General features: G+C 47.8%; 2 protein-coding genes across 7 annotated transcripts in view; one reads left to right on the forward strand and one right to left on the reverse strand.

The window, feature by feature from the left end:
* Positions 1-27855, forward strand: LOC311533192 (putative transmembrane protein 244). Of its 5 annotated transcripts, none has more exons than XR_014714524.1 (7): positions 1-136; positions 2234-2319; positions 3898-3971; positions 4387-4512; positions 22601-22645; positions 22936-23341; positions 27591-27855. XR_014714524.1 is itself a non-coding variant. In XM_084652389.1 (7 exons), the coding sequence occupies exons 1-6, from the start codon at positions 101-103 to the stop codon at positions 23025-23027; spliced, it is 459 nt and encodes a 152-aa protein (XP_084508515.1). In that variant the 5' UTR covers positions 1-100; the 3' UTR covers positions 23028-23052; positions 27591-27855. The 5 variants fall into 5 exon arrangements, 4 of the variants coding, with proteins under 4 accessions (XP_084508515.1, XP_084508517.1, XP_084508516.1 ...); XM_084652389.1 differs by having other exon boundaries at positions 22936-23052; XM_084652392.1 differs by lacking the exon at positions 1-136 and adding an exon at positions 188-285 and having other exon boundaries at positions 22936-23052.
* MECR (mitochondrial trans-2-enoyl-CoA reductase) overlaps positions 25484-27855 on the reverse strand; it is a 32754-nt gene continuing 30382 nt past the window's right edge. For both annotated transcript variants that reach the window (XM_084652388.1, XM_084652387.1), the window contains one exon: positions 25484-26474. In XM_084652388.1, coding sequence (XP_084508514.1) covers positions 26311-26474 — 164 coding nt within the window. In that variant the 3' untranslated portion in view covers positions 25484-26310. The remainder of the gene's footprint in view (positions 26475-27855) is intronic.

Raw genomic sequence — 27855 nt, forward strand, 5'->3', positions numbered from 1 at the left:
CGGAAGCCCGGGTTACCTCTCCTAGAGCATCTCAGCAAGAGATATCCCCGGGCTACACGTCCTGGAGCCTGGCCTGTGCTGTTATGAACCTTCCCCACGCATGGCCTTCCAAAGCGGCAGTGTGCCAGGCATCAAGGTAAAGCCAGAGGAACAGCTGCTCTGCTTTGGGGAGCAGGGCAAAGCCCAGCAGTGCTGGCTGGGGCAGGGTTTATGGGTCAGCAGCGGCATCTGGGCCTGATGAGATTGCAGGATCATGTGACACGGATTCTGCTGTAAGCAATAAAGGTAAAAGAAGGGGGAGAGCTGGGGAGTGGGGGGCGGAGGAGAGAATTTGCTGCTTCAGAAAACCAAAGATCGGCCTCCCAAAGGTGCTGAAGCTCAAGGCTTTTCCAGCCCTGCCGGCGAGCTGCTTGGGGCAGAAGGAAGAGCAGCCAGGAGCAGGAGTGGTTTAGTTAAAAGCAAAGTTTCATTAACATAAAAGGCAGCCGGTGAAATTGTTTCGAGCAGCATAATTCACACTGGAGCTAATTCTTGCAGGGAAGCAGGAATCATCTCTCCCTGGTACTCCAATAACCCCTTCTCTGACCCGGCTCGATCCAAAGGGAGCTAGGGGGCAGGGGCAGAGAAACCAACTATGCAAATGAAATTCCCAGCTACAGGAACCAGGCATCAGCTGCCTCCCTTGGGTGCGTTTCCCAGCCAGACACTTGATGTGCCCCCCTCACCTGTCTTTCTCCTCCCCAGACTGAGTGCTTCCGATAACTGGTCAAGGCACAGGTGCTTGGGACCTGTCAAGAGCTAATCCAAGATCAATAAACATACATACTGAACTATCCAACAGTGCACTTTGCAACCTGATCTGGGCTCTTTGGCATTCTCGGGCCCTGCGTTTGTCCCTCACCCTCTGCACTGCTGCTGGGATGGGACTGTCTTGGGAGCAGTTGGATACATTCTCCACCGCTTCCACCCCCACAAAAATATTGGGTCAAGTCAAGTGAAGAACAGATGAGCAGGGTGCTAGAATGGAGAGAGGATGGCCTGCTGGTTAGGGTGTTTGCCTGGCATGCAGGAAGCCTATGATCTGTCCCCTGCTCTGACACAGATGTCCTGCGTGACTTTGGGTAAGTCTCTTAGCCTCTCTGTGCCTCAGTCTCCCATCAGTATTATGGGGATAACAGCCCAGCCCTGCCTCACAAAGGGGTTGTGAGAGGAACACATTAAACATTGTGAGGAGCTCAGTAGCTGTGGTGATGGGGGCCAGAGAAATACACCTACCTTCTGAGAATACCCCTGTGCAGGGGGATGTCCTAGCTGGTGCAAAGGCTCTACAGCCCTGCTCCCCATCCCCCATGGTATGGGCAGAGACAGGAGTAACTAGCCATTCCTTCAGGTTGCACTGGAGCTGTTGCCTCTTATAAAGCACACAATACAGCTGTTATGAGCCATTTTCTGAGCACCTTTTCAGTGGAACATCCATTCACTTCAGTGGATTGGCAGAATGTATGTCCTGCATCATCTTCCTGAAGTAGATGTTAAAAATCAAGTCCTGTCTGTCCCACGTGGACACAAACTATCCCAGGGCAATGACTGGAATAGGAGGGTTTTTGCCCTGGTGCCCTTGCCAAAATGCCTCCTAAGTTATGTGGTGTTGTTATCTAGCTGTTGCCCTCCAACCCAGAGGTGGCTGCATTTCAGTGGTAGGGGATGGACACAATTTGTCCATTGTGGGGATGGACGTTGGGGATCCCTGACAGGAGCTGTAGAAATGTACGATTATTAACAATCCATTTGTAGCTGCATCATGCTTACCAGGAGTAATTGCTTGTGGAATCACCCTATCACAGGGTGGCATTTTGTCTCCCTTGAGGCTTGTGAGTCTGCTACTGCCTGGAACTATACAAACCTGTTACTTTAGCTCAGACAGCAGAGGCTTGTGGTTTTAGATCCAGAGCTCCCAGCATCAGTCCCTGCAAGTGACCCAGCCAGAGTCCTTGTTACATTTGTACAACCCCAGTAGAGTACTAGACATTTATTTAAATACATGTCACTGAAACAGATGAACGTAACACAGCGTTTCATTTCATAGGTGGCCCAAATCCAGTTGTTTGCAGCTGCAACAGAATTCCCAGGAAACTCTCCTCTGCTGAAGATTTTTTCTGTGGTGAGATGGGAATAAACATCCCTCTCACTGCTGCATGTGCTGATCCTTGTGCTTTTCTGCTCTGATTTCCAGATCATCCTCATTCACCTGCTGTTGTGCCTGGTCACTTTCTACACAGTCTACTACATGATTGGAAGCATCTGCTCTGGAGCTTTCAGGTGAGGCTGCTCTTTTTGAACTGAACAGAGCAGATCTTACACTGAGCTCATCTGAGTGAAATAAAGGGATCTGATTCAGTTAGCACAGTGTTGCCTTCCCTTGACTGGACTCTTCCAAAATGTGATGGTTAGGGTATGGGAGTCCTGCTTTTTTTTTTCTAGTCAGAGCCATGTGGCTCTTGCTCAGTGGTTTGTCTCACTGCTGAGCACTTATTTTATTTTCAGTCTAGTTTAGTGTTGATGAAACATACCAGGCAGCACAGCCCTGGAGCCTGGCATTCTCTTTATCCACAGAACAATGACAATCCAGACAGCAGCAAGGTGAGCTTCTCATTAATGTGCCTCACACTGGTCCAGCAAGGCCATCTCTGTGTAGCTAAGGCACCTATCATGTCAAGGGTTACATCTTCAAAGCAGAGTTAGGCTGGGATTTTCAAGGAAATGTAAAGGAATCAAGCATGCAGGCCCAGATGCACAAAGATATTGAGGCACCTAACTCCCAATGATTTCAATGGGAGTTAGGAGCCTAAATACCTTTGAAGATGTGGGCTTCACCTCCCACTGAATTTCACTAGAAGGTAGGCTCTTAATTCCTGAGTCTCTTTTGAAAATCCTAACCTAAATTATTGGCCTCTCTGCTGAGCGTATCAACAAAGGGGGCCAGCGAGCACGAACTGGAGGAGGCAGTTTGTGTGAAGCAGACACCAGCCCAGTGGAAGCTGGACAGGCTGCCTCACAGGCTAGCAAACCAGCTTGCAGATGGCACAGTGGGTGCCATTTAAATGGCAACACTTGTCAGCCAATACTACACAGGCTCCATGTTTATATCCTGTTCTAAGGGGGGCTGTGATATGATGGATGTGGAGATGCTCTGGAATAACTTATGGGCACTGTATGCTGACCTGGTTATTGGCATGTTTACTCTATGATACAATGGCTTAGTTTAAGAAGGGGAAGCAAGCAGGAAGGGAAAGAATGGCAGAAAATAAGCCACTTCTAAGCAAACTCTTGAGAGTTGTTGAGGCAATGCCAAGGCTGGAAAAGGCCTGGGAATGCAGAAGAACAAAGGACTTTTGGGAGGGTGAAGAAGGAACATGCTCTCTCTCTCTCTCTCTCTCTCTCTCTCGAGTTGTTTGGAGGAACCAGAGTGAGACACGAGCACCCAAAGGGGTGTGAGAAGAATTTAGGCCTGCCTAGGATACCACCAGGGGATGATAAGTCTTTGGTTAAATAGCTGTGTGTAGATGGTTGTTTTAAAATTATTTTTCTCTAAATGCTTTGTTCCTACTGAAAAATAAACAATGAGCTGGTTTAAGAAGGCTGTTGGATCACTGTATAGAATTCCACTCCAGGAGGGGTAAAGGCACAAGGCCTGCCACCTGAGGGAGAGCACTCAGAGAGAACACAGAGTGCATAGAGCTGCAGTTGGCCCTGTAACAATGACATGCGGTATCTCAGATCTACCTGTGTAGTAACCATTGCAAATGTTGACTTTTTAGTGGGGATCAGTGTAACAGCCCTTGATAATTTTTAATTTCCTAAAATCTTTTCTCTCTCTCTCTTTTTTACCCCTTCCAGGCTGGACACATTTGATGGACTTATCCCCTTTGAATTTAACACAGAACCATCTCACTCAAATCCCAAATATCTGGGTAAGTGGTGTGGGGCAATGAGGCCGCTTTGGAATGGATAAAAACACAGGGATCTTTCAAGGCCAAAAGTGTGTTAATGTCTGACTGGGAGAGAACAGGATGTGTGAGGTTGGAGGGATGGACTGTGAGCACAGCCACTGGGAAAACAGTGAAGTGGTCCCTTGCTATTGCGAGGAGACAGCACTGTATTTCTTTGCCTTATGGGAATGGACTTTGTGTACTGATAGTACCTCCCACTGGAACCAGCAGAATCTGTATTCCAATAAACTGTGTCAGAACATTAACTCCAGGATAATTTTGAGGTTTTTCCTTTGTGTCCCATGGGCAGGGACTCTGTACCTCCAGGGCTCCCTGCTGTGAGATGTATCTGCCTTTACTCCAGAATAAGGGTTGTTTTCCCTTCTCATTTCTCTAGTGAATTTGCTGTCCATGGAACTGACCTACTTCACCAGCGGCCTTCTCTTTGCTGCTCTGCTGAAGCGATGGGTCTGGGACTATGCCATCACTGTCACACTGGTCCACGTGGCACTGACGTCTGTAGGTGAGTTTGAGCCAGGTGGACTCCATACATGATGTAGTGTTTGAAAGTTTGTTGAGTCATCTGGAGAAAAAACAGGTGTTTTCATTTTGAACCCATACAAGCTCAGGTTAAGCGTCTACCAGTTTTCCTCCCAAGCTAAGCAGACTCAAGCTGTCTCAGCGCTTGGATGGGAGACGTTAAAGACACACCCAGGTGTTAGAGGAAGTGATGCTGATGATTCCATTGGTAACGCTTCTCCCTCTGAGCCAGTATCAAGCCAGCATACCAGTGCCGTGCTATACTGGGGGGCAAAGAGTACCGCTAGACCTGCTGTCTCTTGCATGAGATATAAAACTGAGGTCCTGACCACAGCGTCCCAGGGCACTTCTTGTAAGGAGTGGGTTGTTCCAGTCAAATTAATTTAACTAAATGCATTCAACTGTATACTTCAATGCCCAATACAGTTTCAACTGGAAGTGGGTTTTTTCCTTCCTGTCCTTAGCTATAGTATAATAGTGCTGTGTGTTTTTACACCGCTGCTGTTTTCCACCCTAGTATTTTCCTGTTTTCCATCACTGAACAGTGATGTTCAGTGGCAGGTGCATGTTTCCGAATAGCTCCATGCCTTAGCATGGTTTTAAGAATAAATCCAACAGGAATTTCACAGTTTCCATACAACTGGACCTGAAACTTGCCTTGGTGACGCAGCGACTTTGATAGTTAACTGGACCGTTACTTTTGCAAAATGCTCATGTGCCATTGCCCAGTCACCCACACGCTTTTCTCTTGCTCTTTTAAAAGCTGCCTTCTTTCCAGTGCTGTGTATTAAAGTTACTACCTCTGATTTATTCCTTTTCTTTCACCTCTTCCCTGCCCTTTCCTCCCCACCCCCTTCCTTTTTTGTTATTTGTTCAAAACCGAGATCTGAAGTCTGTGGCTTGACCCTCTCTCTGGTAGGAGTAAACTGGGGCCAGCCACTGTTCAGAAATTTGCCTATAGCAGTTGGAGGTGGTATAGGGGCTTCAGGTGGGTTGTGGAGACCCTGATGGCTCTGGGCACAGCAAAAGGGGTTGTCAGGTGGGAACTGAGATCCCTGAAGGTTCTGTGGCACTTGGCAGGGCTGGTAGATGGAACTTCAGGGCTCCGTAGGGTCCATGGCAGTTGGGGGATGGATCCTTGGGGCTCTGTAGGGTCCATGGCAGTTGGGGGATGGACTCTTGGGGCTCCGTAGAGTCCATGGCAGTTGAGGGATGGACCCTTGGGGCTCCGTAGCGTCCCTGGCAGTGGATGGGACTGGTGGATGGAACCTCAGAGTTCTGAAAAATCCATGGCAGGGGGCAGATCAGAATGCACCGTTGCAAACTCCCTTTCTATTCCTTTCTCCCTCCCCATGCTATGCCCCACTACAACTGAACATAATAATATTTAAAAGACTAATGATCCAGCGAGACCAAAAATTGAAAACAGCTTCAAAGTAAATATGAACATTACAAAAAACAGTGCTACTGAAATGGCTTCCAAATGGGTTTGTCACTTCTAGTCCTGGCCCGCGTGTTTGTTCTGTCCCATTAACTCCTGCGCCACGTGGAACAGCCTCTTTCTTCCTACCCATAGCGGCTACAATGAACGCGGGGGAAGAGGGCTTCATTTGTCTTGCAGCACAAGTTCAGCAAGGCACATGCCACCATCTGCGTCCCACTGGTGCTAATGGGGTGGAAACGGACCCATCATTCCTCAGCAAAGGGGCTGAGAGCCCGCCACCCCCGTCCATTAGCTTCCTGGTTCTGTTTTTAGAGAGAGACTAATTGCTTACTCACAAACAAAGCCATTTTACCAGGGGAAAAGCAGCTCCCATTTATCCATAGGGAGGCGTGCTGTGCAGCTTCTGATCCACATTTATTCTGCCTGCCTATTAGGTCCATTGCATTGATCTCTGAGATGGCATGATTTATATGCTCAAGGCTTGACATGAGCGACTGCAGCTGCTTCCGCTGCAACCGCACAGCTCCCTGTCTGTCGGAGAGGAACTTTAGTGCTCCAGGATTGAGATGGATGGACAGAGAGAGAGTAGGGAAGGCAAATTAATGGATGACAGATGCATGAAGAAACACATGAGGGAAGGAATGAGGAACAGATATATGAATAGATGGATTGACTAGCAAAGAGATGGATGACTGAGGATCGGGTGTAGCAGAACAGAGCAATAGCCTATTCAGTCCAGCATCCTGTTGTGGCCAACAGTGAATGCTCCAGAAGAAGGTAATGAGCTCCTCTCACCACTATGCACTCAGTTGCACAGACTGCACCTGACCAGTTGTGCAATACTAAATCTGCTTTCATAAGGATCTTAGAGAAACAAGGTGGGTGAGGTAATACCCAAAGCTCGAAAGCTTGTCTCTCTCACCAACAGAAGTGGGTCCAATAAAAGATATGATCTTACCTACCTTATTTCTCTAAGATCCTGGGACAAGCACAGCTCCAACAACATTGCATTCATGAGCATCTGTAATTCCTGTCCCAGATCCTGGTACTGTGATGCTAGACTCATTCATAGACAAGACCAATCCTTTTTGAACTGCACTAAGCTGCTTACCACAATAGCAGCACTCTGTGCATAGGACCTGATCCAAAGCCTATGGACATCCATGGACTGCAGTAGGCTTTGGCTTGTGCCATATTGTATCCTAGTATTTAGCCATTTTAAATTTGGAGAGGCATTTAATATATCCCTTGTTTTATTGCCTTTTACTTGGGAGTGCCCTTTGGTAATAGAGTGGATAGAAAGCAGCCTGACTGCCCTTCTGTGTCCCATTCATTATTTCAAATCCCTCAGTCACATCTCCTTTTACTCTTCCTCCTTTCCTCCGATACACGTCTACCCTACCTCCCCTGCCCTTCTCTGGGCTTTTCCATACATGCATTTTTAGACACAACCTGTCTCTGTGCGGCCTTTAACACTCTTAACACAGGGTGCTTTAATTCCATTTAATGTAACTTGCTATTCAGAATCCAAGTGAGGAGTTTAAGTTGCTTTTCCCCCTTTGAGAAAACCAGCATTCAGAAAATCAAAGTAACTAACCTTAGTAAAAAGAGAGCATAAAGCACGGATGTGCCTGTCTCTTGCACCTTCCACGGGGGGTCTCAAAACCCATTTGTGAGTTAAATCTACACTCTGGAGCTAACAGCACTTCCTTTTTTATAAACAGTTGGGAAAACTGTCAAAGCAGGGGGAAGTGACATGTCCCACAAAGTCTGTGGCAGGCATAGAACAGGGTTAGGGTCTGAGCAGTTCAGTTCCCTACTCTACACAGACTTCCTGTGTGGCCCTGGGCAACTCATTGAGCCTCTGTGTCCCAGATCCACAAAGGTGCTTAAATCCCACCACTGCAATCCACAGACTCCCCTGCTTGGCTGGCGCTGAAACGTTCAGGGTAAAAGTTCCCCCGTGCCTACGTTTCTGCCTTTGAGTATGCACATTGCTGCCTCTCTCTAGGCATCAGGACACCAATCTCAGGCCCAAGCCCAGAGCAATGCACAAACTGGCAGAAGAGCGGTAGAGGAGCATCTCTCTCTCACCCACGGGGCCTGATCCAGCAGATGTGCTGCTCAGAGGCTGCCTACTGGATCAGGTTGTTGTTGGCACCCAGTGCCAGAGGCGAACAACAGCAAGGTTCGTTGCCCGGTGTGCGTCACCCAATAATCACAACGGGGTGGAGAAGCAGAAAAGTTTATTTGCAGCTGCAAACAAGGTACAGGGAGAATAGAATCTCAAATCCTGTACCCAGAGCAGGAAGTTACACAGGCTTTTATACATCCTTTCTTCAGCATACTTGTCCAATAGCAAGCTGCCTTAAGTATCCATATAGCCAGCCAATCCAGTTACCAGTTAGTTCCCTTGTTCTCTGTACCATCTGTTAAACGATACATAAAGCTGCTTTATTCAGCATTCTTCTTCCATATCTGCCCTGTTTGGCCTTGTTTAGTTTGAGGCAGTCTGACTTTGCAAATTATTGTTGCAGATCCTCAGCATAACTGCTGCGAGTGCCTCCTGGCGGGGGGGGGCCAAGGACACTTGAGCCTAGTACGCATAACTGGTGCGAGTGCCTCCAGGCGGGGGGGGAGGACACTTGGGCCTAGTGCGAGGGGGCTTCATTGACACTCGTGGTCTTCCATCCCCTCGAGTTACCTAGTGACCATGCCCCAGTGTCCCCAACAACTACTCCCTCCTTTGAGAACACTCAACAGCCTTGGCTCTGAGTTTTCTCACTTGGGCTACTTATTTCTTTACAATAGGACTTTGCATAAGCACTTTGTGATAGCCCTGAAGAGAATGACTCATTAACTTTTGCAAAAGGGTCCTGACACATGATACTGCACAGCATAATACCATTAATACAAGCAATACAGGAAAGAGAAGTTTCAATAACAAGCTAAATAAACCACCAAGCCAAAACGACAAACCCCAGCCTGAAAACAAGGTTTGCAACCAATTGCTCTCGGGGGCAGTATAGGCAACCTGTGCTCCGGCTTGGGCATGGGCCTCAGCCTGTACCATCTTTTCATAGATCTCATAACTGCTATCATTTACATATACACAACATCGGGGCCCGACGAGGGCACAGCCCCCTCCTTGGGATGCCAAGAGATAGTCCAAAGCCAGCCTATTTTGGAGGGAAAACGTCCTGAGCTGCTGTACCTCTTTATTTAATGTTTTTACTGCTGACCCTAAATCACTAACCGAGTCCTCTAACTCTAAAGCAACATTCAAAGCCTTGGAAACAAGCAGGGAGAACTGGAGGTCCTGGTGATGTCAAGGAATTATGACGTGATTGGAATAACAGAGACTTGGTGGGATAACTCACATGACTGGAGTACTGTCATGGATGGTTATAAACTGTTCAGGAAGGACAGGCAGGGCAGAAAAGGTGGGGGAGTAGCACTGTATGTAAGGGAGCAGTATGACTGCTCAGAGCTCCGGTACGAAACTGCAGAAAAACCTGAGTGTCTCTGGATTAAGTTTAGAAGTGTGAGCAACAAGAGTGATGTAGTGGTGGGAGTCTGCTGTAGACCACCGGACCAGGGGGATGAGGTGGATGAGGCTTTCTTCTGGCAACTCACAGAAGCTACTAGATCACACGCCCTGGTTCTCATGGGTGACTTCAATTTTCCTGATATCTGCTGGGAGAGCACTACAGCGGTGCAGAGACAATCCAGGAAGTTTTTGGAAAGCGTAGGGAACAATTTCCTGGTGCAAGTACTAGAGGAGCCAACTAGGGGGGGAGCTTTTCTTGACCTGCTGCTCACAAATTGGGAAGAATTAGTAGGGGAAGCAAAAGTGGATGGGAATCTGGGAGGCAGTGACCATGAGTTGGTTGAGTTCAGGATCCTGACACAGGGAAGAAAGGTAAGCAGCAGGATACGGACCCTGGACTTTTATGATGAGATTACTGGTTCTGTGGATGAAGGGAAAGCAGTGGATGTATTGTTTCTTGACTTTAGCAAAGCTTTTGACACGGTCTCCCACAGTATTCTTGTCAGCAAGTTAAGGAAGTATGGGCTGGATGAATGCACTACAAGGTGGGTAGAAAGCTGGCTAGATTGTCGGGCTCAACGGGTAGTGATCAATGGCTCCATATCTAGTTGGCAGCCGGTATCAAGTGGAGTACCCCAAGGGTCGGTCCTGGGGCCGGTTTTGTTCAATATCTTCATAAATGATCTGGAGGATGGTGTGGATTGCACTCTCAGCAAATTTGTGGATGATACTAAACTGGGAGGAGTGGTAGATACGCTGGAGGGGAGGGATAGGATACAGAAAGACCTAGACAAATTGGAGGATTGGGCCAAAAGAAATCTGATGAGGTTCAATAAGGATAAGTGCAGGGTCCTGCACTTAGGACGGAAGAACCCAATGCACAGCTACAGACTAGGGACCGAATGGCTAGGCAGCAGTTCTGTGGAAAAGGACCTAGGGGTGACAGTGGACGAGAAGCTGGATATGAGTCAGCAGTGTGCCCTTGTTGCCAAGAAGGCCAATGACATTTTGGGATGTATAAGTAGGGGCATAGCGAGCAGATCGAGGGACGTGATCATTCCCCTCTATTCGACATTGGTGAGGCCTCATCTGGAGTACTGTGTCCAGTTTTGGGCCCCACACTTCAAGAAGGATGTGGATAAATTGGAGAGAGTCCAGCGAAGGGCAACAAAAATGATTAGGGGACTGGAACACGAGTTATGAGGAGAGGCTGAGGGAGCTGGGATTGTTTAGCCTGCAGAAGAGAAGAATGAGGGGGGATTTGATAGCTGCTTTCAACTACCTGAAAGGGGGTTCCAAAGAGGATGGCTCTAGGCTGTTCTCAATGGTAGCAGATGACAGAACGAGAAGTAATGGTCTCAAGTTGCAGTGGGGGAGGTTTAGATTGGATATTAGGAAAAACTTTTTCACTAAGAGGGTGGTGAAACACTGGAATGCATTACCTAGGGAGGTGGTAGAATCTCCTTCCTTAGAGGTTTTTAAGGTCAGGCTTGAGAAAGCCCTGGCTGGGATGATTTAACTGGGAATTGGTCCTGCTTTGAGCAGGGGGTTGGACTAGATGACCTTCTGGGGTCCCTTCCAACCCTGATATTCTATGATTCTATGATTCTATGACTTCAGAAAAGCAGACTTCGACTCCCTCAGGGAACGGATGGGTTCCTAACGGATGGGTTCCTGGGGGACTAACATGAAGGGGAAAGGAGTCCAGGAGAGCTGGCTGTATTTCAAGGAATCCCTGTTGAGGTTACAGGGACAAACCATCCCGAGGTGTCGAAATAATAATAAATATGGCAGGCGACCAGCTTGGCTTAACGGTGAAATCCTAGCGGATCTTAAACATAAAAAAGAAGCTTACAAGAAGTGGAAGGTTGGACATATGACCAGGGAAGAGTATAAAAATATTGCTTGGGCATGTAGGAATGAAATCAGGAGGGCCAAATCGCACCTGGAGCTGCAGCTAACGAGAGATGTCAAGAGTAACAAGAAGGGTTTCTTCAGGTATGTTGGCAACAAGAAGAAAGCCAAAGAAAGTGTGGGCCCCTTAATGAATGAGGGAGGCAACCTAGTGACAGAGGATGTGGAAAAAGATAATGTACTCAATGCTTTTTTTGCCTCGGTCTTCACGAACAAGGTCAGCTCCCAGACTGCTGCGCTGGGCATCACAACATGGGGAATAGATGGCCAGCCCTCTGTGGAGAAAGAGGTGGTTAGGAACTATTTAGAAAAGCTGGACGTGCACAAGTCCATGGGGCCGGACGAGTTGCATCCGAGAGTGCTAAAGGAATTGGCGGCTGTGATTGCAGAGCCATTGGCCATTATCTTTGAAAACTCGTGGCGAACGGGGGAAGTCCCGGATGAATGGAAGGCTAATGTAGTGCCCATCTTTAAAAAAGGGAAGGAGGAGGATCCTGGGAACTACAGGCCAGTCAGCCTCACCTCAGTCCCCGGAAAAATCATGTAGCAGGTACTCAAAGAATCAATCCTGAAGCACTTACATGAGAGGAAAGTGATCAGGAACAGTCAGCATGGATTCACCAAGGGAAGGTCATGCCTGACTAATCTAATCGCCTTTTATGATGAGATTACTGGTTCTGTGGATGAAGGGAAAGCAGTGGATGTATTGTTTCTTGACTTTAGCAAAGCTTTTGACACGGTCTCCCACAGTATTCTCGTCAGCAAATTAAGGAAGTATGGGCTGGATGAATGCACTATAAGGTGGGTAGAAAGCTGGCTAGATTGCCGGGCTCAACGGGTAGTGATCAATGGCTCCATGTCTAGTTGGCAGCCGGTGTCAAGTGGAGTGCCCCAGGGGTCGGTCCTGGGGCCGGTTTTGTTCAGTATCTTCATAAATGATCTGGAGGATGGTGTGGTTTGCACTCTCAGCAAATTTTGCGGATGATACTAAACTGGGAGGAGTGGTAGATACGCTGGAGGGCAGGGATAGGATACAGAGGGACCTAGACAAATTGGAGGATTGGGCCAAAAGAAATCTGATGCGGTTCAATAAGGATAAGTGCAGGGTCCTGCACTTAGGACGGAAGAACCCAATGCACCGCTACAGACTAGGGACCGAATGGCTAGGTAGCAGTTCTGCGGAAAAGGACCTAGGGGTGACAGTGGACGAGAAGCTGGATATGTGTCAGCAGTGTGCCCTTGTTGCCAAGAAGGCCAATGGCATTTTGGGATGTATAAGTAGGGGCATAGTGAGCAGATCGAGGGACTTGATCCTCCCCCTCTATTCGACATTGGTGAGGCCTCATCTGGAGTACTGTGTTCAGTTTTGAGCCCCACACTACAAGAAGGATGTGGATAAATTGGAGAGAGTCCAGCGAAGGGCAACAAAAATGATTAGGGGTCTGGAACACATGACTTATGAGGAGAGGCTGAGGGAACTGGGATTGTTTAGTCTGCAGAAGAGAAGAATGAGAGGGGATTTGATAGCTGCTTTCAACTACCTGAAAGCGGGTTCCAAAGAGGATGGTTCTAGACTATTCTCAGTGGTAGAAGAGGATAGGACAAGGAGTAATGGTCTCAAGTTGCAGTGGGGGAGGTTTAGGTTGGATATTAGGAAAAACTTTTTCACTAGGAGGGTGGTGAAACACTGGAATGCGTTACCTAGGGAGGTGGTAGAATCTCCTTCCTTAGACGTTTTTAAGGTCAGGCTTGACAAAGCCCTGGCTGGGATGATTTAATTGGGGATTGGTCCTGCTTTGAGCAGGGGGTTGGACTAGATGACCTCCTGAGGTCCCTTCCAACCCTTATATTCTATGATATCTCAAGTACCATTTGCAGCCTTACAGTATAGCGGCCTATGCATGCCATGGCTGGCCCGGTAAACAGTGGCGCTATTCCCAGTACAGAGCACCTTAAAAGCTTCTCGGTTGTGAGGGAATTCTTTATATTGCCCTCCAATGCCGTAGTCAGTCGCCGCAGGGTCTTTTCTTGTGACTCAACAGGGGTATCTCGGGCATTTCTAATCTTTCCTTTGGGCAGTGTGGCAGTTATTGACAAATGAGGAAATCCATGAGCTATATAACAGCTACCTGTCCAGTTGGCTGGCAGTACCTTGTAAGCCTTTTGGCCACATACAAAATAGTGACCCTGTAGGGCCCAGTAAGGACTGTTTTTTAAGGGGATTCCTGGCATATTTAAGGCTGCTTTGGCTGCTTTTCCTAACAGTTCATATGCCCCTAAGGGGGCATCCCATCCTCCTGATTGGGTACAAGTGGGAGTGTTTCTGATTGTGCCGTTCAAATTACACTCGCCATAGGGACCACTACAAACCCACCATTGGCTTGTTACATTGGAGATATTAACTGGACGGCAAGTTATATTTCCAAACCCTTCTTTTGTGGTAAGATTATTCGTAAGAGTTTCCCTAAAAGGGGAGGAACCATTACACCCACACTGTTGGCCTCCCCTTTTGGTCTTTATCCAATACTCATCAGCCCACTGTGTAATAACACAGGAGCTTTTTCCCACAGGACGCCCATAGTGACCAGATTGGTTTTGGGTAAAACATAACACTCCCTCAGTGAGTACTGCAACTGAATACTCCTGGTCCTGATAGGTGGCCTGCTGTAAAGGGGTCTTGTTCCAGAACGGTGAGTTCGTTCTTTCCTGCTCTTTGGTGGTGGCTAATTCTGCTAGGGTCAGGGGCAGCATGTCAAGGGGCATTCCCGTTTTGGGGGACAGTGGAGTTGGAGCACACACCCAGCAATCAGTCTGGTTTGTTAAAGTAGCAACATGGTGCACAAGCGAAACAAAGGAGTTATGCTCCCGATATGCACAGTTTGGAAATAATACAGAGAATAACAATGTTACCCAATTAATTATCACCAGAGTCTTCCCCACCCAGGGTCTCCAGTACCTGGGTGGGCCCATTTAGGCGTTAAGGTGCCCGCTATTTGTGTCTTTTAAACAGTAGCTTTAGCCCGAGATCGTCACTAGATGAGGAGTCAGCAGGTTGGACGGTCCACGGTCCTGCTGAAGAGGGGGCAGGTACTGCCTTCAGACGAGAGGGATGGATCCAGTTCTCGTGTCCCTCGACCTTTGCCGCTGTGTGGGAGACCAGCAGGACGGTATAGGGTCCTTTCCACTTTTCCTGGAGAGGCTCGTCCTTCCAGGTACAAATAAGCACGGAGTCACCGGGCTGTAAGGAGTGGACGGGAGAGTCCAAGGGAAGAGGCTGGGAATCCTTGGTATACCTGTGAAGAGACAAGAGAACAGCAGACAGGGAACACATATACTGAGACAAAAAACCATTACCCAACTCCCTTTCCCCTGACAGAACCGGGGTGCCATTCATAGGCCATGCCCTTCCAAACATAATTTCAAAGGGACTGAGCCCTAATCTACCCTTTGGGAGAACGCGGATACGGAGTAGGACGAGGGGCAAAGCATCAGGCCATCGCAGTGAGGCTTCTTGGCACACTTTTGAGAGATGCTGTTTAAGGGTCTGATTGGTCCGCTCCACTACCCCACTGGCTTGCGGTCTCCAGGGCGTATGGAGTTTCCAGGGGATCTGTAAGGCATGTGAGATGCTTTGAATGATTTTTGACGTGAAGTGTGTCCCGTTGTCAGATTCCATCCACAGGGGGAGTCCAAAGCGAGGAACGAGCTCCTTAACAAACTTGAGGGCCACTGTTCTGGCAGTGCAGTTACGGCAGGGGAAGGCTTCTGGCCATCCGCTGAACCGATCCACTAAGACGAGGAGATATTCGAACACTTGAGTCCGGGGAAACTCAGTAAAGTCTATTTGCCACACTTGTCCGGGGCCCGGAGTGGGTTCTCGGGCAGCTGGTGGCACAGGATGTCCCGGTCGGGGGTTATTCTTTTGGCAGACTAAGCAGTCCGCCTGTACCTGGGCAGCCAGGGGTCAGAGTCCAGATGTGATAAAGTATTTTCCCATTAGCTGGATAAGTGCTTCCCTGCCAGCATGAGTGGTTTGATGTAGTTTCTGCAGCACCGGCCGGATCAGGCCCTTTGGTAAGAGGACCTTCCCTTCTGGGGAATGGAGCCATCCCTCCTTTTCCCGGAGACCGAGTTTGTCAGTTAGCTGTTTCTCCTCCCCAGAGTACTGAGGGGTTGGAAGCTCCCCTACTGATGGGATAAGGGCATGCAGATGGGCGTTCTCAGCCTGAAGGGATGGCAGGGTGGCAGCATGCTTAGCCTCTCTGTCTGCCCGGGCGTTACCTCTGGCCACATCTTGATCTTCCCTTTGATGGGCTTTACAGTGTACCACCGCCACTTCCGAGGGGAGTTGTATGGCTTCTAGGAGCCGGAGGATTTGGGGCCCGTACTTGACTGGGGAGCCTTGGCCTGTCAGCATTCCCCTTTGCTTCCATAGGCCAGCATGAGCATGCAGCACACCAAAAGCATACTTTGAATCAGTAAAAATGTTGACCCGCTTTCCTTTTGACAGTTCAAGTGCACGGGTCAGGGCTCTTAGTTCGGCAAGCTGGGCAGAGGTCCCAGCAGGCAAACCTTCAGCTTCCACAGTGTCATGGAGGGTCACAACAGCATAACCCACCCTCCTTTGCCCATCTATTACAGTACTGCTACCATCAGTGTACCACTCATAATCTGCATTTGGGAGGGGTGCATCCTTTAAATCCGGACGGCTGGAGTACTGGGCATCTATGATCTCTAAACAGTCATGTTTCTGTTCCTCTGTTTCTGGCAAGAGAGTGGCTGGGTTAAGGGAGGGGCAAGGCTGTAGGGTGACTTCAGAGTTCTCTAACAGCTCAGCCTGGTACCGAGCAATCCGAGCCTGGGTGAGCCAAAGCCCTCCCTTTGCATCTAATAAGGCTCGGACCATATGGGGAGTATAGATTTGCATAACCCCTCCCAATGTTAGCTTCTCGGCTTCCTCAAGCACTAGGGCAGTAGCTGCGACCACCCGTAAACATGCCGGCCAATCCTTTGCAACCTGATCCAGTTGCTTAGAAAAATAAGCCACCGGACGTCTCCATGCTCCTAACAGCTGTGTTAGCACTCCTAGGGCCACCCCCTTTCGTTCATGTACATACAACTGAAATGGCTGAGAGAGATCTGGCAGGCCCAGAGCCCGGACTTCCATCAAACTTCCTTTTCAAGATTTTAAATGCCCTGTCAGCCTCTGGGGTCCAACAGAAGGGGTCATGATCTGCTCCTTTTACACAGTCGTACAGGGGTTTAGCCCATAGTCCAAACTCTGGGATCCATATCCTGCAAAAGCCTGCCATACCCAGAAATGCCCTGAGCCGCTTACGATTACTTGGGGTAGGAACTTGGCATATAGCTTCCTTCCTTTCATTTGAAAGCTGACGCTCCCCTTGCCGTATGTGGAACCCGAGGTACCGTACCTCTGGGAGGGCGATTTGAGCCTTACTCCGTGCTACCCGATATCCCCGGAGTCCAATAAAATTCAGGAGGCTCACAGTGGCTTTAAGGCAGGGGGTTTGGCCCACAGTGGCAATTAACAAATCATCTACATACTGCAGAAGGAGGGCCTCCTCATTATCCCACTCCTCTAGGTCCCTGGCTAGAGCCTGGCCAAAGAGCGTGGGGGAGTTTTTAAATCCCTGGGCCAACATTGTCCAGCAAAGTTGCTTTTTAACCCTATTTTGGTCCTCCCACTCGAAGGAGAAGATCTCCTGTGACGGTGTGGCAACTGGGATGGTAAAGAAAGTATCTTTCAGATCGAGGACTGAAAAATGGGTATACTGTCCCCCTATAGAAGCCAATAAGGTATACGGGTTAGGGACAAGAGGGTGCAGAGTCTTAACCCATTCATTGACTGCCCTTAGGTCCTGTTCCAGCCGATACGTGCCATCAGGCTTCCGTATGGGTAGAATGGGAGCGTTCCAGGCTGACACATTCCTGGAGAATACCATACATTAGGAATCGATCTATAGTTTCCTGTAAACCTTCTCTGGCTTCCCTCTTGATTGGATACTGTTTTACTTGCACTGGGCCTTTCCCTGGTATGAGCTGAATAGTAATGGGGGTCTGGTGGGTGGCCTTTCCTGGGATCCCTGATGCCCACATGAGGGGGTACACCTGGTCTTCCCACGGGCTCCATTCTGGGGCTTGCATAGCTGAGGGCTCAACTGCAAGGGTCATGATCCATGCATTCTCAGGGGGTAAGGTAAGGGTTATTTCATCCTCAGTAAAATGCAGGTTGGCACCGAGGCAACAAAGCAGATCCCGTCCCAGCAGAGGTGTTGGACACTCAGGGAGGTATACCAGCTTGTGGGATATAGTCCTGTTTCCCAAAGCGCATTCCGCTGGGGCATACACTGGGCACTTGGTGTCCCTGCCTGTGGCTCCCACCACGGTAAGGGAATCTGCTAGTGGCAACTGAAGGGGTCGATTTACAGCAGTTTGTGCTGCTCCAGAGTCCACTAAAATATCTATTTCTGAGCTTCCCACCCACATCTTTACTCAGGGTTCTGGGGGTAGGGTGGTCCGTCTCCCCTGACACCCCTATTCCTGCTCCGCCATCGCCGTCATAGAGGCACCCCCCTTTTCTTTCCTCTTTGGGCACTCATTTTTCCAGTGTCCCTCTTGTCGACACAAGGCACACTGGTTGCGACCCAGTCGTCTCTCCTGCGAGCCCGGACGTTCGCGTCCACGGCTCCTTCCTCCCCGACCACTTCCCTTAGTGCTGGCCTGTACCGCTGTTACCATCAGTCTCACTTGCTTTCTCTCCTTCTCTATCTCTCTGACTATAAGCTCAGTTTGCAGTCTCTAAGATTTGTGCCATGGTCATGCTCATTAAATCCTCCTTTTTTTTGTAACTTTCTCTTAATATCAGGGACTGCTCTGCTCATAAAAATTCCCTTAATAATTGACTCAGTTGCCTGATCATCAGGGTCTGCATTAGTGTTCTGTCGAATCGTGTCCCGAATTCGCTGTAGAAAGGCCCCTGGGCTTTCTTTTAAATCCTGCATTACTTCATATGGCTTTGCCCAATTATTATGTTGGACAGCCGAGTGACGGAGTCCATGCAAAAGCAACTCCTTATAGGAGGTAAGGCGGGTCATATCCCCAGGATCATTTGGATCCTACCTGGGGTCTGCTCGGGGGACTTGTGCACCCGGGTCAGGGACATTAATACAATCCCGGTCGTACCGTCTCTGCGCCTCCTCCCTTGCCTTGGACACAACCCGTTGTCTTTCAACCTCAGACAATAGGGTTTGCAGGAGGATGTTACAATCATCCCAGTCCGGCTTGTGGCTGCTAAGACATCCCTCAAAAACTGAAATAAACCTACTTGGGTTGGTGGAAAACTCCCCTGCTTGTGCTTTGAAAGCAGCCAAATCCACAGGGTTAAATGGCACATGAGTATAAACCTGCATAGTCATGGCCAGATGCCTGTCCGATCCAGACTGGGCGACTTCAGTTTCGGTGATTAAGGGGTATAAGCCAACCGTTGGGGACTTACATGGTGTGGGTGTAGGGGCCGAAGGGGACACCGGCTCTGCCATTACAGTGGGGGTGGGGGTCTGGGGACTAACATTAGCTGCTACCGAACCAGTCGGAGTCAGATTACATTGCTGTAAAATATCTGGTCGAGTACATAAAGCCAGAAACAAATGCGCATACATATGTTCATTCCATTTCCTTGTTCTCTGACAGAACAGGAGTAACTGGAGGATCGTGTTGTAATTAATTGACCCTCTTGGTGGCCACCACTCCTGGTCCTCTAGTTGATATTGAGGCCAGTCAACTGTACAGAATCGTTTTAATTGACTCAGTCATCGGATCCGCACCAAATACCTTCCAGTTTGCTAGAATGCACTCTAGGGGTACACCATGCCCTACCCCCTGAGCTCTGTCCCTGTCCCATACCTACAGGGTAACTCTGGGCATCCCCAGGTTCCAACAGAGCATACAATCCGGATTTCAAAAGGTTCCTACCTTACCCAAGGGACCAGTTCCTCACCGTCACCCACAGCTGCTTCTCCACTATATGAGTGCGTTGCACCGTTGTGCCCTCCGGGATCGATCAAATCGCGTCTCCTCCAAGGCCCCCGATGAACTCACCGGTGCGCGCTGGGCGTCGGTTCTCGCCGCAAACCTTGATCTCCAGGATGAGTCCGGGCAAGGCTAAATAGTGGCCTCGTAGCCCACCCAGGGACGCCAAAAGCTGTTGCCGGCACCCAGTGCCAGAGGCGAACAACAGCAAGGTTCGTTGCCCGGTGTGTGTCACCCAATAATCACAACGGGGTGGAGAAGCAGAAAAGTTTATTTGCAGCTGCAAACAAGGTACAGGGAGAATAGAATCTCAAATCCTGTACCCAGAGCAGGAAGTTACACAGGCTTTTATACATCCTTTCTTCAGCATACTTGTCCAATAGCAAGCTGCCCTAAGTATCCATATAGCCAGCCAATCCAGTTACCAGTTAGTTCCCTGGTTCTCTGTACCATCTGTCAAACAATACATAAAGCTGCTTTATTCAGCATTGTTCTTCCATATCTGCCCTGTTTGGCCTTGTTTAGTTTGAGGCAGTCTGACTTTGCAAATTATTGTTGCATATCCTCAGCATAACTGCTGCGAGTGCCTCCTGGCTGGGGGTGGGCAAGGACACTTGGGCCTAGTACGCATAACTGGTGCGAGTGCCTCCTGGCGGGGGGGCGGGAGGGGACACTTGGGCCATAAGCGAGGGGGCTTCATCGACACTTGTGGTCTTCCATCCCCTTGAGTTACCTAGTGGCCATGCCCCAGTGTCCCCAACAAGGTCCCATTCAAAATCTGGTTGGAGGAGAAGGTGCTTCTGCCCATCTTATAACTTTTAGCCCAGTGGTTAGGGCACTCATCCAGATTGTGGGAGACCCAGGTTCAATTCCCTCCCCTGTCTGATGGGGAGAAAGGACTCAAACAGAGGTCTCCTACCTCAGGAGTGTGCCCTAACTACTGAGCTATAGGACACTCCAAGGTGAGACTCCCTCAGTCTCTCCTCTTGAAGGTGATGTGCTTTGGATAAATGCTTAAGGTGTCATTGGGCCAGAGAGAGGAAGTAAGAATGATTCTATAGTCTAGAGGTTAGGACACCCATGTGGGAGGCAGGAGGCCCACATGCTGGTTAATCTACTCCAGTGACTAATTGTTTATAAAAAGTAAACAGCTCCCACAGTAGAGATGGAGGGAGCCCCTCCCATCAGAATAGCCCATAGTTCAGCAGTTAGAGCACTCTTCTGCATGGAAACCCGTGTTCAAATCCTTCCTCCCCATCAGGGGAATTAAACCTGAGTCTCCCAGCTGAATACTCCAACCACTGGCTCCTTTTCCTTCCTGTATTTTGTGTGGAGTGCTGCAGGTGCCTAACACAATCCCACAAGAAATGACTGAGGCAAGGAGCTCCTGACTGTAGATTGCAAGCAAAGCTAGATGCCTAAATCCCTGAGAGGGGGATTGTTATGATCTCCCATTGGCTAGCTGAGGCAGCTCCCTGTCTAGTGTGGATCACATTGTACAGTGCATCTCTCCCTGCATTCATTGAATAGGAAACCTAGGCAGCTAACTCAGCACTTGGCCCTCACTTTGTTCCTGTGATTTTCCAGGCACCTCAAAGTTAAGCATTTTGATGCTCAGCATTGCAAAGCCTAAGTCCCTTTGTGGCTCTGGGCCCCTGTGTTCTGAAAGAGGGAGCGAATAGTACATCACAAGGGTGCTGTGAAGATCTATGCATTAAAAGACTGTAAAGTGCTTTGAAAGCTACTGATGAAAAAGTGCTATAAAAGAGCTAGGTGATGTTATCTGCTGCTACCTTCTGGTCCTGGAGTGAAGTCCTGGCAGAACTCCCATATACATCCAATGGGACCAAGATTTCACCCCTGGGTTTTAACCTCAAGACCTCTCATTATTCATGAACTTAAAAGTATACAGAAAGATCTCTCTATTTGCAGGAATAAAAGTCCAAATGTCTCAGAGGGAAGCATGCTATCGATTTTAGGTGCAGAACAGATTGTTTCAAATTTAATTAACAGAATTAATATTAAATATTTTTAGGAAGCTAATTAAAAAAAACCCCACGCACACAGTCCCCTGAACCATTATTAACGCAAACACAACAGTACCAAGACTCTGAAAGCACAAGGAATTGAAACTGACTGGTCCACTCTAGTTTCATTTCAGAGTAGCAGCCGTGTTAGTCTGTATTCGCAAAAAGAACAGGAGGACTTGTGGCACCTTAGAGACTAACCAATTTATTTGAGCATAAGCTTTCGAGAGCTATAGCAGTCTCTAAGGTGCCACAAGTCCTCCTTTTCTAGTTTCATTGTTTAGGATGAGTGAGATTCACTCAAACAGGGCAAATGGTGAATTGGAATTTTTTTTTTTCATTTTTATATTGAAGATGTTGCAAATTAAGTGTCTTTAAAATCTGATTTTAATCTTAAGAGCAGAGCCAACTCTTGTGGTTTTTGTGTGTATGCCAGTCTCACATTATATGGTATTCTTAAAGCCCTGGCTCCTGGAGCCAGGTGTTTGAGATAGCTTCAGCTTTCATAAGCACATACACACATGCAAAATTCTAGCCCTTCTGACTGTGAAGAGAAGTTTGAAAATTTGACCCCTAATGGCTCTGAACCAGAAAGCACATAAGAAGTACCCAGAATATTTTAAAGACTTTTGATTTTTTGGGGGAGGAGCCTGCCATGATTTTGAATACTTGGGACTGGTAATGCTGTTTTAAGCATGCCCCTTAAAACACATAACTACACCCTTCAGCAGGAATACTGCCCCCTTCTAATCTATGGCACTCAACATCTTTCACACTGAGCCACGCAACTTTCCCCACTCCCACCCTGAGAAACCCAATTAGCCATTTAGAGATGGGTAAAAGCATGACAACGTTTAAGTGACTTGTGCCCCTGCAAAAACAAAAACCCAAACCACAGAAAACAACCCCCAACCAACACCACACCACACATAGAGGAAGTTAGTGGTAGAACCAGAAATAGAACCCAGGAGTCCTGACTCTTTAGGCCCCAGCTCTAATCACTAGACAGCACTGTTTTATCAGACTATTGATGGTTTTAATCTCATGGAGACTGTTAGCACTGACATGTTTGATCTGTCGTTTACAGCGATGGAACAGTTCCCTTTGGTGTGGCACTGGTGGCTAGCACTTGGTAAGCATTCAGATCATTTCCAGGTGGGCTCCCTTTATTTCCTCTTCCCAATACAGCTGTTAAAGGGGCACAGGTAAGGGTGCGGGCCCTACAACTATAACAAAGCTAAGATGGTTTGAATAGTCTAGAAGCAACCGCTTTGATTCAACCACAAGCAATTTTTAAAACAACTGAAGCACATCAGCTGGCCTCTAGCCCTGGGAGTTTGGTTTTTAAGTTAGTGATGGAGGAGGATGCAGTATCAGATATTGGCAGTGCATTTCAAATACCCTTTTGCCTATTTCTTCCAGGCAGTGGCCTCTTTATCATGATTTTCAGTGGACAACTTGTGACCCACTTTGCTTGCCCTGACTCCAGTGATCCCACTTTGGACAGCTACTGACATTCTTGAGAGATTCAAGATCAAGGTACTTTACTTCCTAGATCTCCAAACCTGAGCATTTCATCTGAACAGTATTTAGAGGGGCTGCAGCGAGTTCAAGTAGCCGGGCTAGAAAGAAGAAACGTACAATGCTTTCTGAGGAGTAACTATGCAACTGTGCACCGCAAGCACTGAAGAGACCTAAATCCCATTTAGCCACCTCAAAATGACCCAGCATGGTTTGGCATGAATAAAAGCCATTAAGCTCCTTTCATCTGAGAGAGGAAGGTCAAAGAGAAGCTCATACTAGAGAAACGCGGACTATTCCTCTGTGGGTAAGCTGAAAGGTGTTGACAGTCTATTTGGTCAAGTTTCCCCCATGGACTGCTGTGCAGTTCTAGGCATTTGGAGTTTTGTAATTCCCTATTCTGCTGTTTAAAGTGCATGTTCAAATCCAATCCTGTGTCTCGTATGTAATAAGCACACTGATAATTTGATTCAAGAGTGTCACCAGAGCATATAAACTGTCACTTGTATTTTAGTCATGGTCTAGGGGCTAAGCCTGCTGTGCCTGTCCCTAAAGATCACTCCAAACAAGCAGCTGGTGTTCTAGCTACAAGCTTCTATTACTCCTGCTATGGGAGCAAAGGGTGCTTCCTCCCATGAAGTGCACGGATAAGATGTAAATACAGCTCTTGTCCTTCCAGGCAATAGGAACTAGCCTTGCAGGGTTTTTTAATTTTAAAAAGGAGCTACTGTTATGAGGTATTTTTGTTATTTGCAATGCATAGGGTGATAGTGATGTTCATGGATTTTAAGGCCAGAAGTGGTCATCTAGTCTGATCTCCTTTACAACACAGGCGACAGAATTTCCCTGAGTTGATTCCTGTTTGAATGAGAGCAGATCTTTTAGAAAAACATCCAATCTTGATTTCAAAATTGTCAGAGATGGAGAATCCACCAATAGTTAATTACCCTCACTTCAAAGTTTGCACCTTATTGCTAGTCTGAATTTGTCTCGCTTCAGCTTCCAGCTTTTGGATCTTATTACTCCTTCACTAGCCAGACTGAAGAGCTCTCTGTCATAGAATCATAGAATATCAGGGTTGGAAGGGACCTCAGGAGGTCATCTAGTCCAACCCCCTGCTCAAAAGCAGGACCAGTCCCCAATTAAATCATCCCAGCCAGGGCTTTGTCAAGCCTGACCTTAAAAACTTCTAAGGAAGGAGATTCCACCACCTCCCTAGGCAACGCATTCCAGTGTTTCACCACCCTCCTAGTGAAAAAGTTTTTCCTAATATCCAACCTAAACCTCCCCCACTGCAACGTGAGACCATTACTCCTTGTCCTGTCCTCTTCTACCACTGAGAACAGTCTAGAACCATCCTCTCTGGAACCACCAATCAGGTAGTTGAAAGCAGCTATCAAATCCCCCCTCATTCTTCTCTTCTGCAGACTAAACAATCCCAGTTCCCTCAGCCTCTCCTCATAAGTCATCAAATATTTGTTCCCCAAGCAGGTACTAACAAACTGATCAAAGTCACCCCTTAATCTTCTCTGTGTTGAGCTAAACACGCTGGATAACACAAGGAGCTCAATCCTTTAACCTCTCTTATGGCTCTTCTCTGAACACTCTCCAATTTAGCAACATCCTTCATGAATTGCGGACACCAGAACTGGACACAGGATTTTAGCAGTGATCGCACCAGTGCCAAATGCAGAAGTAATAGAACCTACTCAAGATTCCCCTCTTTACATTATGTTTGTAACATAACTGCCATACTGGATCAGAACATAGTTAGTCTAGTTTCTAAGAGAGGCGGGTATGAGACGGGAGTGCAGGCTGTAGTGCTGCTAATCCCAGCAGTGGATGACCTGGTGTTAGAAGTATCAGATCCTGAGCAACGAGAACTTCCATTCTGCAGCTTGCCAGGATGGCAGCACAAAGATGGGACTCACTGGACTACTTAAACTGGCATCTCCTTCTCCCTGCCATAGCTTGTCAGGAACCAGCATGCCAAATGAGAAATACCAGGCACATAAGAGGGGAGGATGTAACAATATGATAGGAGGGCTACCATTTGTCCCAGGCCTTACAGTTCATATCTGAGATCTCACTGAGGGGAAGAAAAAATAAAGTTCACTTGTGGGAAGGCAGAAGCCCATGTCATATTTTTAAAGCGAGCTTTGCACACATTAGCCGAGAAGTAACCAACGGCAGTGACTATCAATGCCTGTCTGTGTTGATCATGCCTCCTTGACTTTTGTTGTGGCCTGTGTGAACGAGCTGTAATGCAACCCTGTAAAAGAGTTGGAATACAAACATTTGGAGGCAACGGCATGACATTTTGAAGCAGTACATAGTAAAATACTCGTGATAGTTTGTACTACTGTCTGACTGAAGTGCAGCAGAGGAACTAGATCTTATTACACAGCAAAAACCCAGTTGATGGAAAAATACCCCAGGGAGAACACAGTCTCTGAAAATTATAGCATTTATTCTGAACAATTATTGACATTTCAGTGGCCCATTTCACAATTCTTGCTCTTGGATGACAGGCTTGCAACACAATGTGAAGTGCCTTTATTTCAGCCACAATTGCCTCAATATCAAACTACAGATGTAAGTTTCCCTAAGGACTGTACATGACAATACTGGGGTTAGGATACAATCTAGGACAATACTCCACATCCAGAGGAGTCCTTCATGGGAAGAAGCCACAGAAAAACAGAAAAATGGAGGCTTCCTCACTTAAAGCTCACTCTGGGGCAGGAAAACTTTACAGTAAGGGACGCATTAGCATCTTGTTGGGAGTCCCAGTGCCCTCCAACTTGGGTGACTACACACATCCAGAGCAGAGGGCTTCTTTTTGTGTCCTCCTTGACTGACTGATTTCACCAGCAGTCAGCTGGAAGTTGATTGGCTTTGCCTCTACCCTAATTTTTAGGATTCCAGGGACTGCACTTTAGCCAACCTTGACTTTCTATTGCAAAGCAATTAATTTTAGCCAATGTGAAAACAGGATCTATCTCCAAAAGCAGAGATCTACTGTCTGCTCTTGAGTCACGTCAGTTACACACTTTAGCCTCAGATGTGATTGTTATTGTTTCAAGTGGGTAAAGTTGACAAATTTTAGAGATTCTTCCTCTTCAACAACTCTCTCCTGAAGACAGGATACATTGAAGCAAACGTGCATGAAAACAGTTGTATTGTCTCCAATGACGCCAGAACTGGCTGTGATTCAGCTCCCTCTTAAAACTCCTCTGGAAACAAAAGGGTGTATGATTGTCCATGGGAGCAGGATCACATGGTGAGAACCTGTTTAGATGAGATGAATGACTTCATGGAGGCCTCCACGGCAATTCGGTAGTCCTTCAGTGGGACCTGTGTGCAGGCTGGACCAGTGAGCTGCCCCTTACGAATAAGATCACACAGGGTCAGAATCATCCCAGTCAATCTGTCCTTGTCTGCATGGGAAAGACAGAAGAGAGTAATCCTGCCCCTTGCAGAGCTGAGGGTGAACAAGACCCACAATGCCACCCACAGGAAATGAGACAACTGACAAAACAAACAAAAAGTGAGCCAGTCTTGGCTGCCTTGGCCACCTAGCAACACAACATAAGGGAGTGGAGTTCAGGTGCTAAGCTCCCTAGGACAGCAGCTCGGGATAGAGGCAAACGATCTCAATTTCTTCAGCAACTCCTTCCACCCTGTTCAACACATGCAGCAGCATTCACTGACTTCAGAGAGAAATGTTTCCAGTTTATATGGCTGGTATAAGGCAGATGGTCCCACAAGATTCCCTTGTACTGACTGCAGTGTTGCCAAATTGGACAATTGATTTTGTTCTGATTTGAGGGGAGATAGTCCCCTGTGACCTTTCTGACCTTTGGGGTTATGCTACAGGTAGGTAGCTAGCCTCCTGTTTGATGGCCTGCACTGCTCTCTACACTCCTGTTTGATGGCCTGCCCTGCTCTCTACACTAGATGTTACCTGCCACTTGCACTGCAGCTTGGTCAGCAACCATCTGGCACACACTGATTTGAGCTTAAGGCTGTGCCTAGGTAGCTTCTGCCCCGTCCACACAGCTTCAAAGCAGGAAGGGCCTGAAACACCTTAAATGCATAATGCCTGGCTTTTTTTAAATTGCAAGTGCTGAGCAATATCAGAGTGGAGCTGAGTAGATAGGCCTGGACCAGTCACAACCGTTTAAACTCTACATTGTAGTTTGTTGCGGTTTCCTGACCAAATGTACTAACAGGTGCTTCTGTCCCACTGCTGAGGCCAAGGGCAGATCACAGATTCTGTGGGTTACACATGGGCTGTAGCTGAGAGGCACAGCAGGGGAATGATACAGCTTGTGTCTCCCTGGATTAATGAAGAAAACTCTCCAGGTCAAAACTTGTCACCAGCCTTCACCCACTTGTGCTTTTTGATGTCTAGAAACCCAGCTAGCAAAATATTTATCTGCTCTTCAGATGCTAAGTTTGAGGGCTGCTTTGCCAGTATTTCCCCAGGAGGGCTTAAGCTAAGCTAAAAACTGGAGATTCTGCATGATGTTTTCTGTGCTTTGTGTTTCTAGGGCCTCCCTAAGAACTGGGACGAGAGAAGCATTATCTTGTTGTCCACGTTGGACAGGAAGCCAGGCACTCGAGTTCTAATTCCTGTTCTCACAATGACTTCTTCTGTGGCTTTGGACCAGTCGCTCCACCTCTGTGCCTCAGCCTACGCACCAACAGAAGCAGGGACAATGCTTACTTTCCTCGGGGGAAGGGGGGACCTTAAGAGAACACATTAATACTTTAATAGATTTCCTATGGACTACATCCCCACTGAAATGACCCTCA

Source organism: Lepidochelys olivacea, assembly GCF_965140295.1.
Source record: "Lepidochelys olivacea isolate rLepOli2 genome assembly, chromosome: 19".
Taxonomy (NCBI): Eukaryota; Metazoa; Chordata; order Testudines; family Cheloniidae; genus Lepidochelys; species Lepidochelys olivacea.

What these genes read in the sequence shown, in the direction of transcription:
- LOC311533192 (XM_084652389.1), top strand. Translation starts at nt 101, where the DNA reads ATGGCCTTCCAAAGCGGCAGTGTGCCAGGCATCAAG. An exon ending in ATCTGCTCTGGAGCTTTCAG is followed by an intron (nt 2,320 to 3,897) that starts GTGAGGCTGCTC and finishes TACCCCTTCCAG; the next exon opens with GCTGGACACATTTGATGGAC. An exon ending in CGTGGCACTGACGTCTGTAG is followed by an intron (nt 4,513 to 22,600) that starts GTGAGTTTGAGC and finishes TGTCGTTTACAG; the next exon opens with CGATGGAACAGTTCCCTTTG.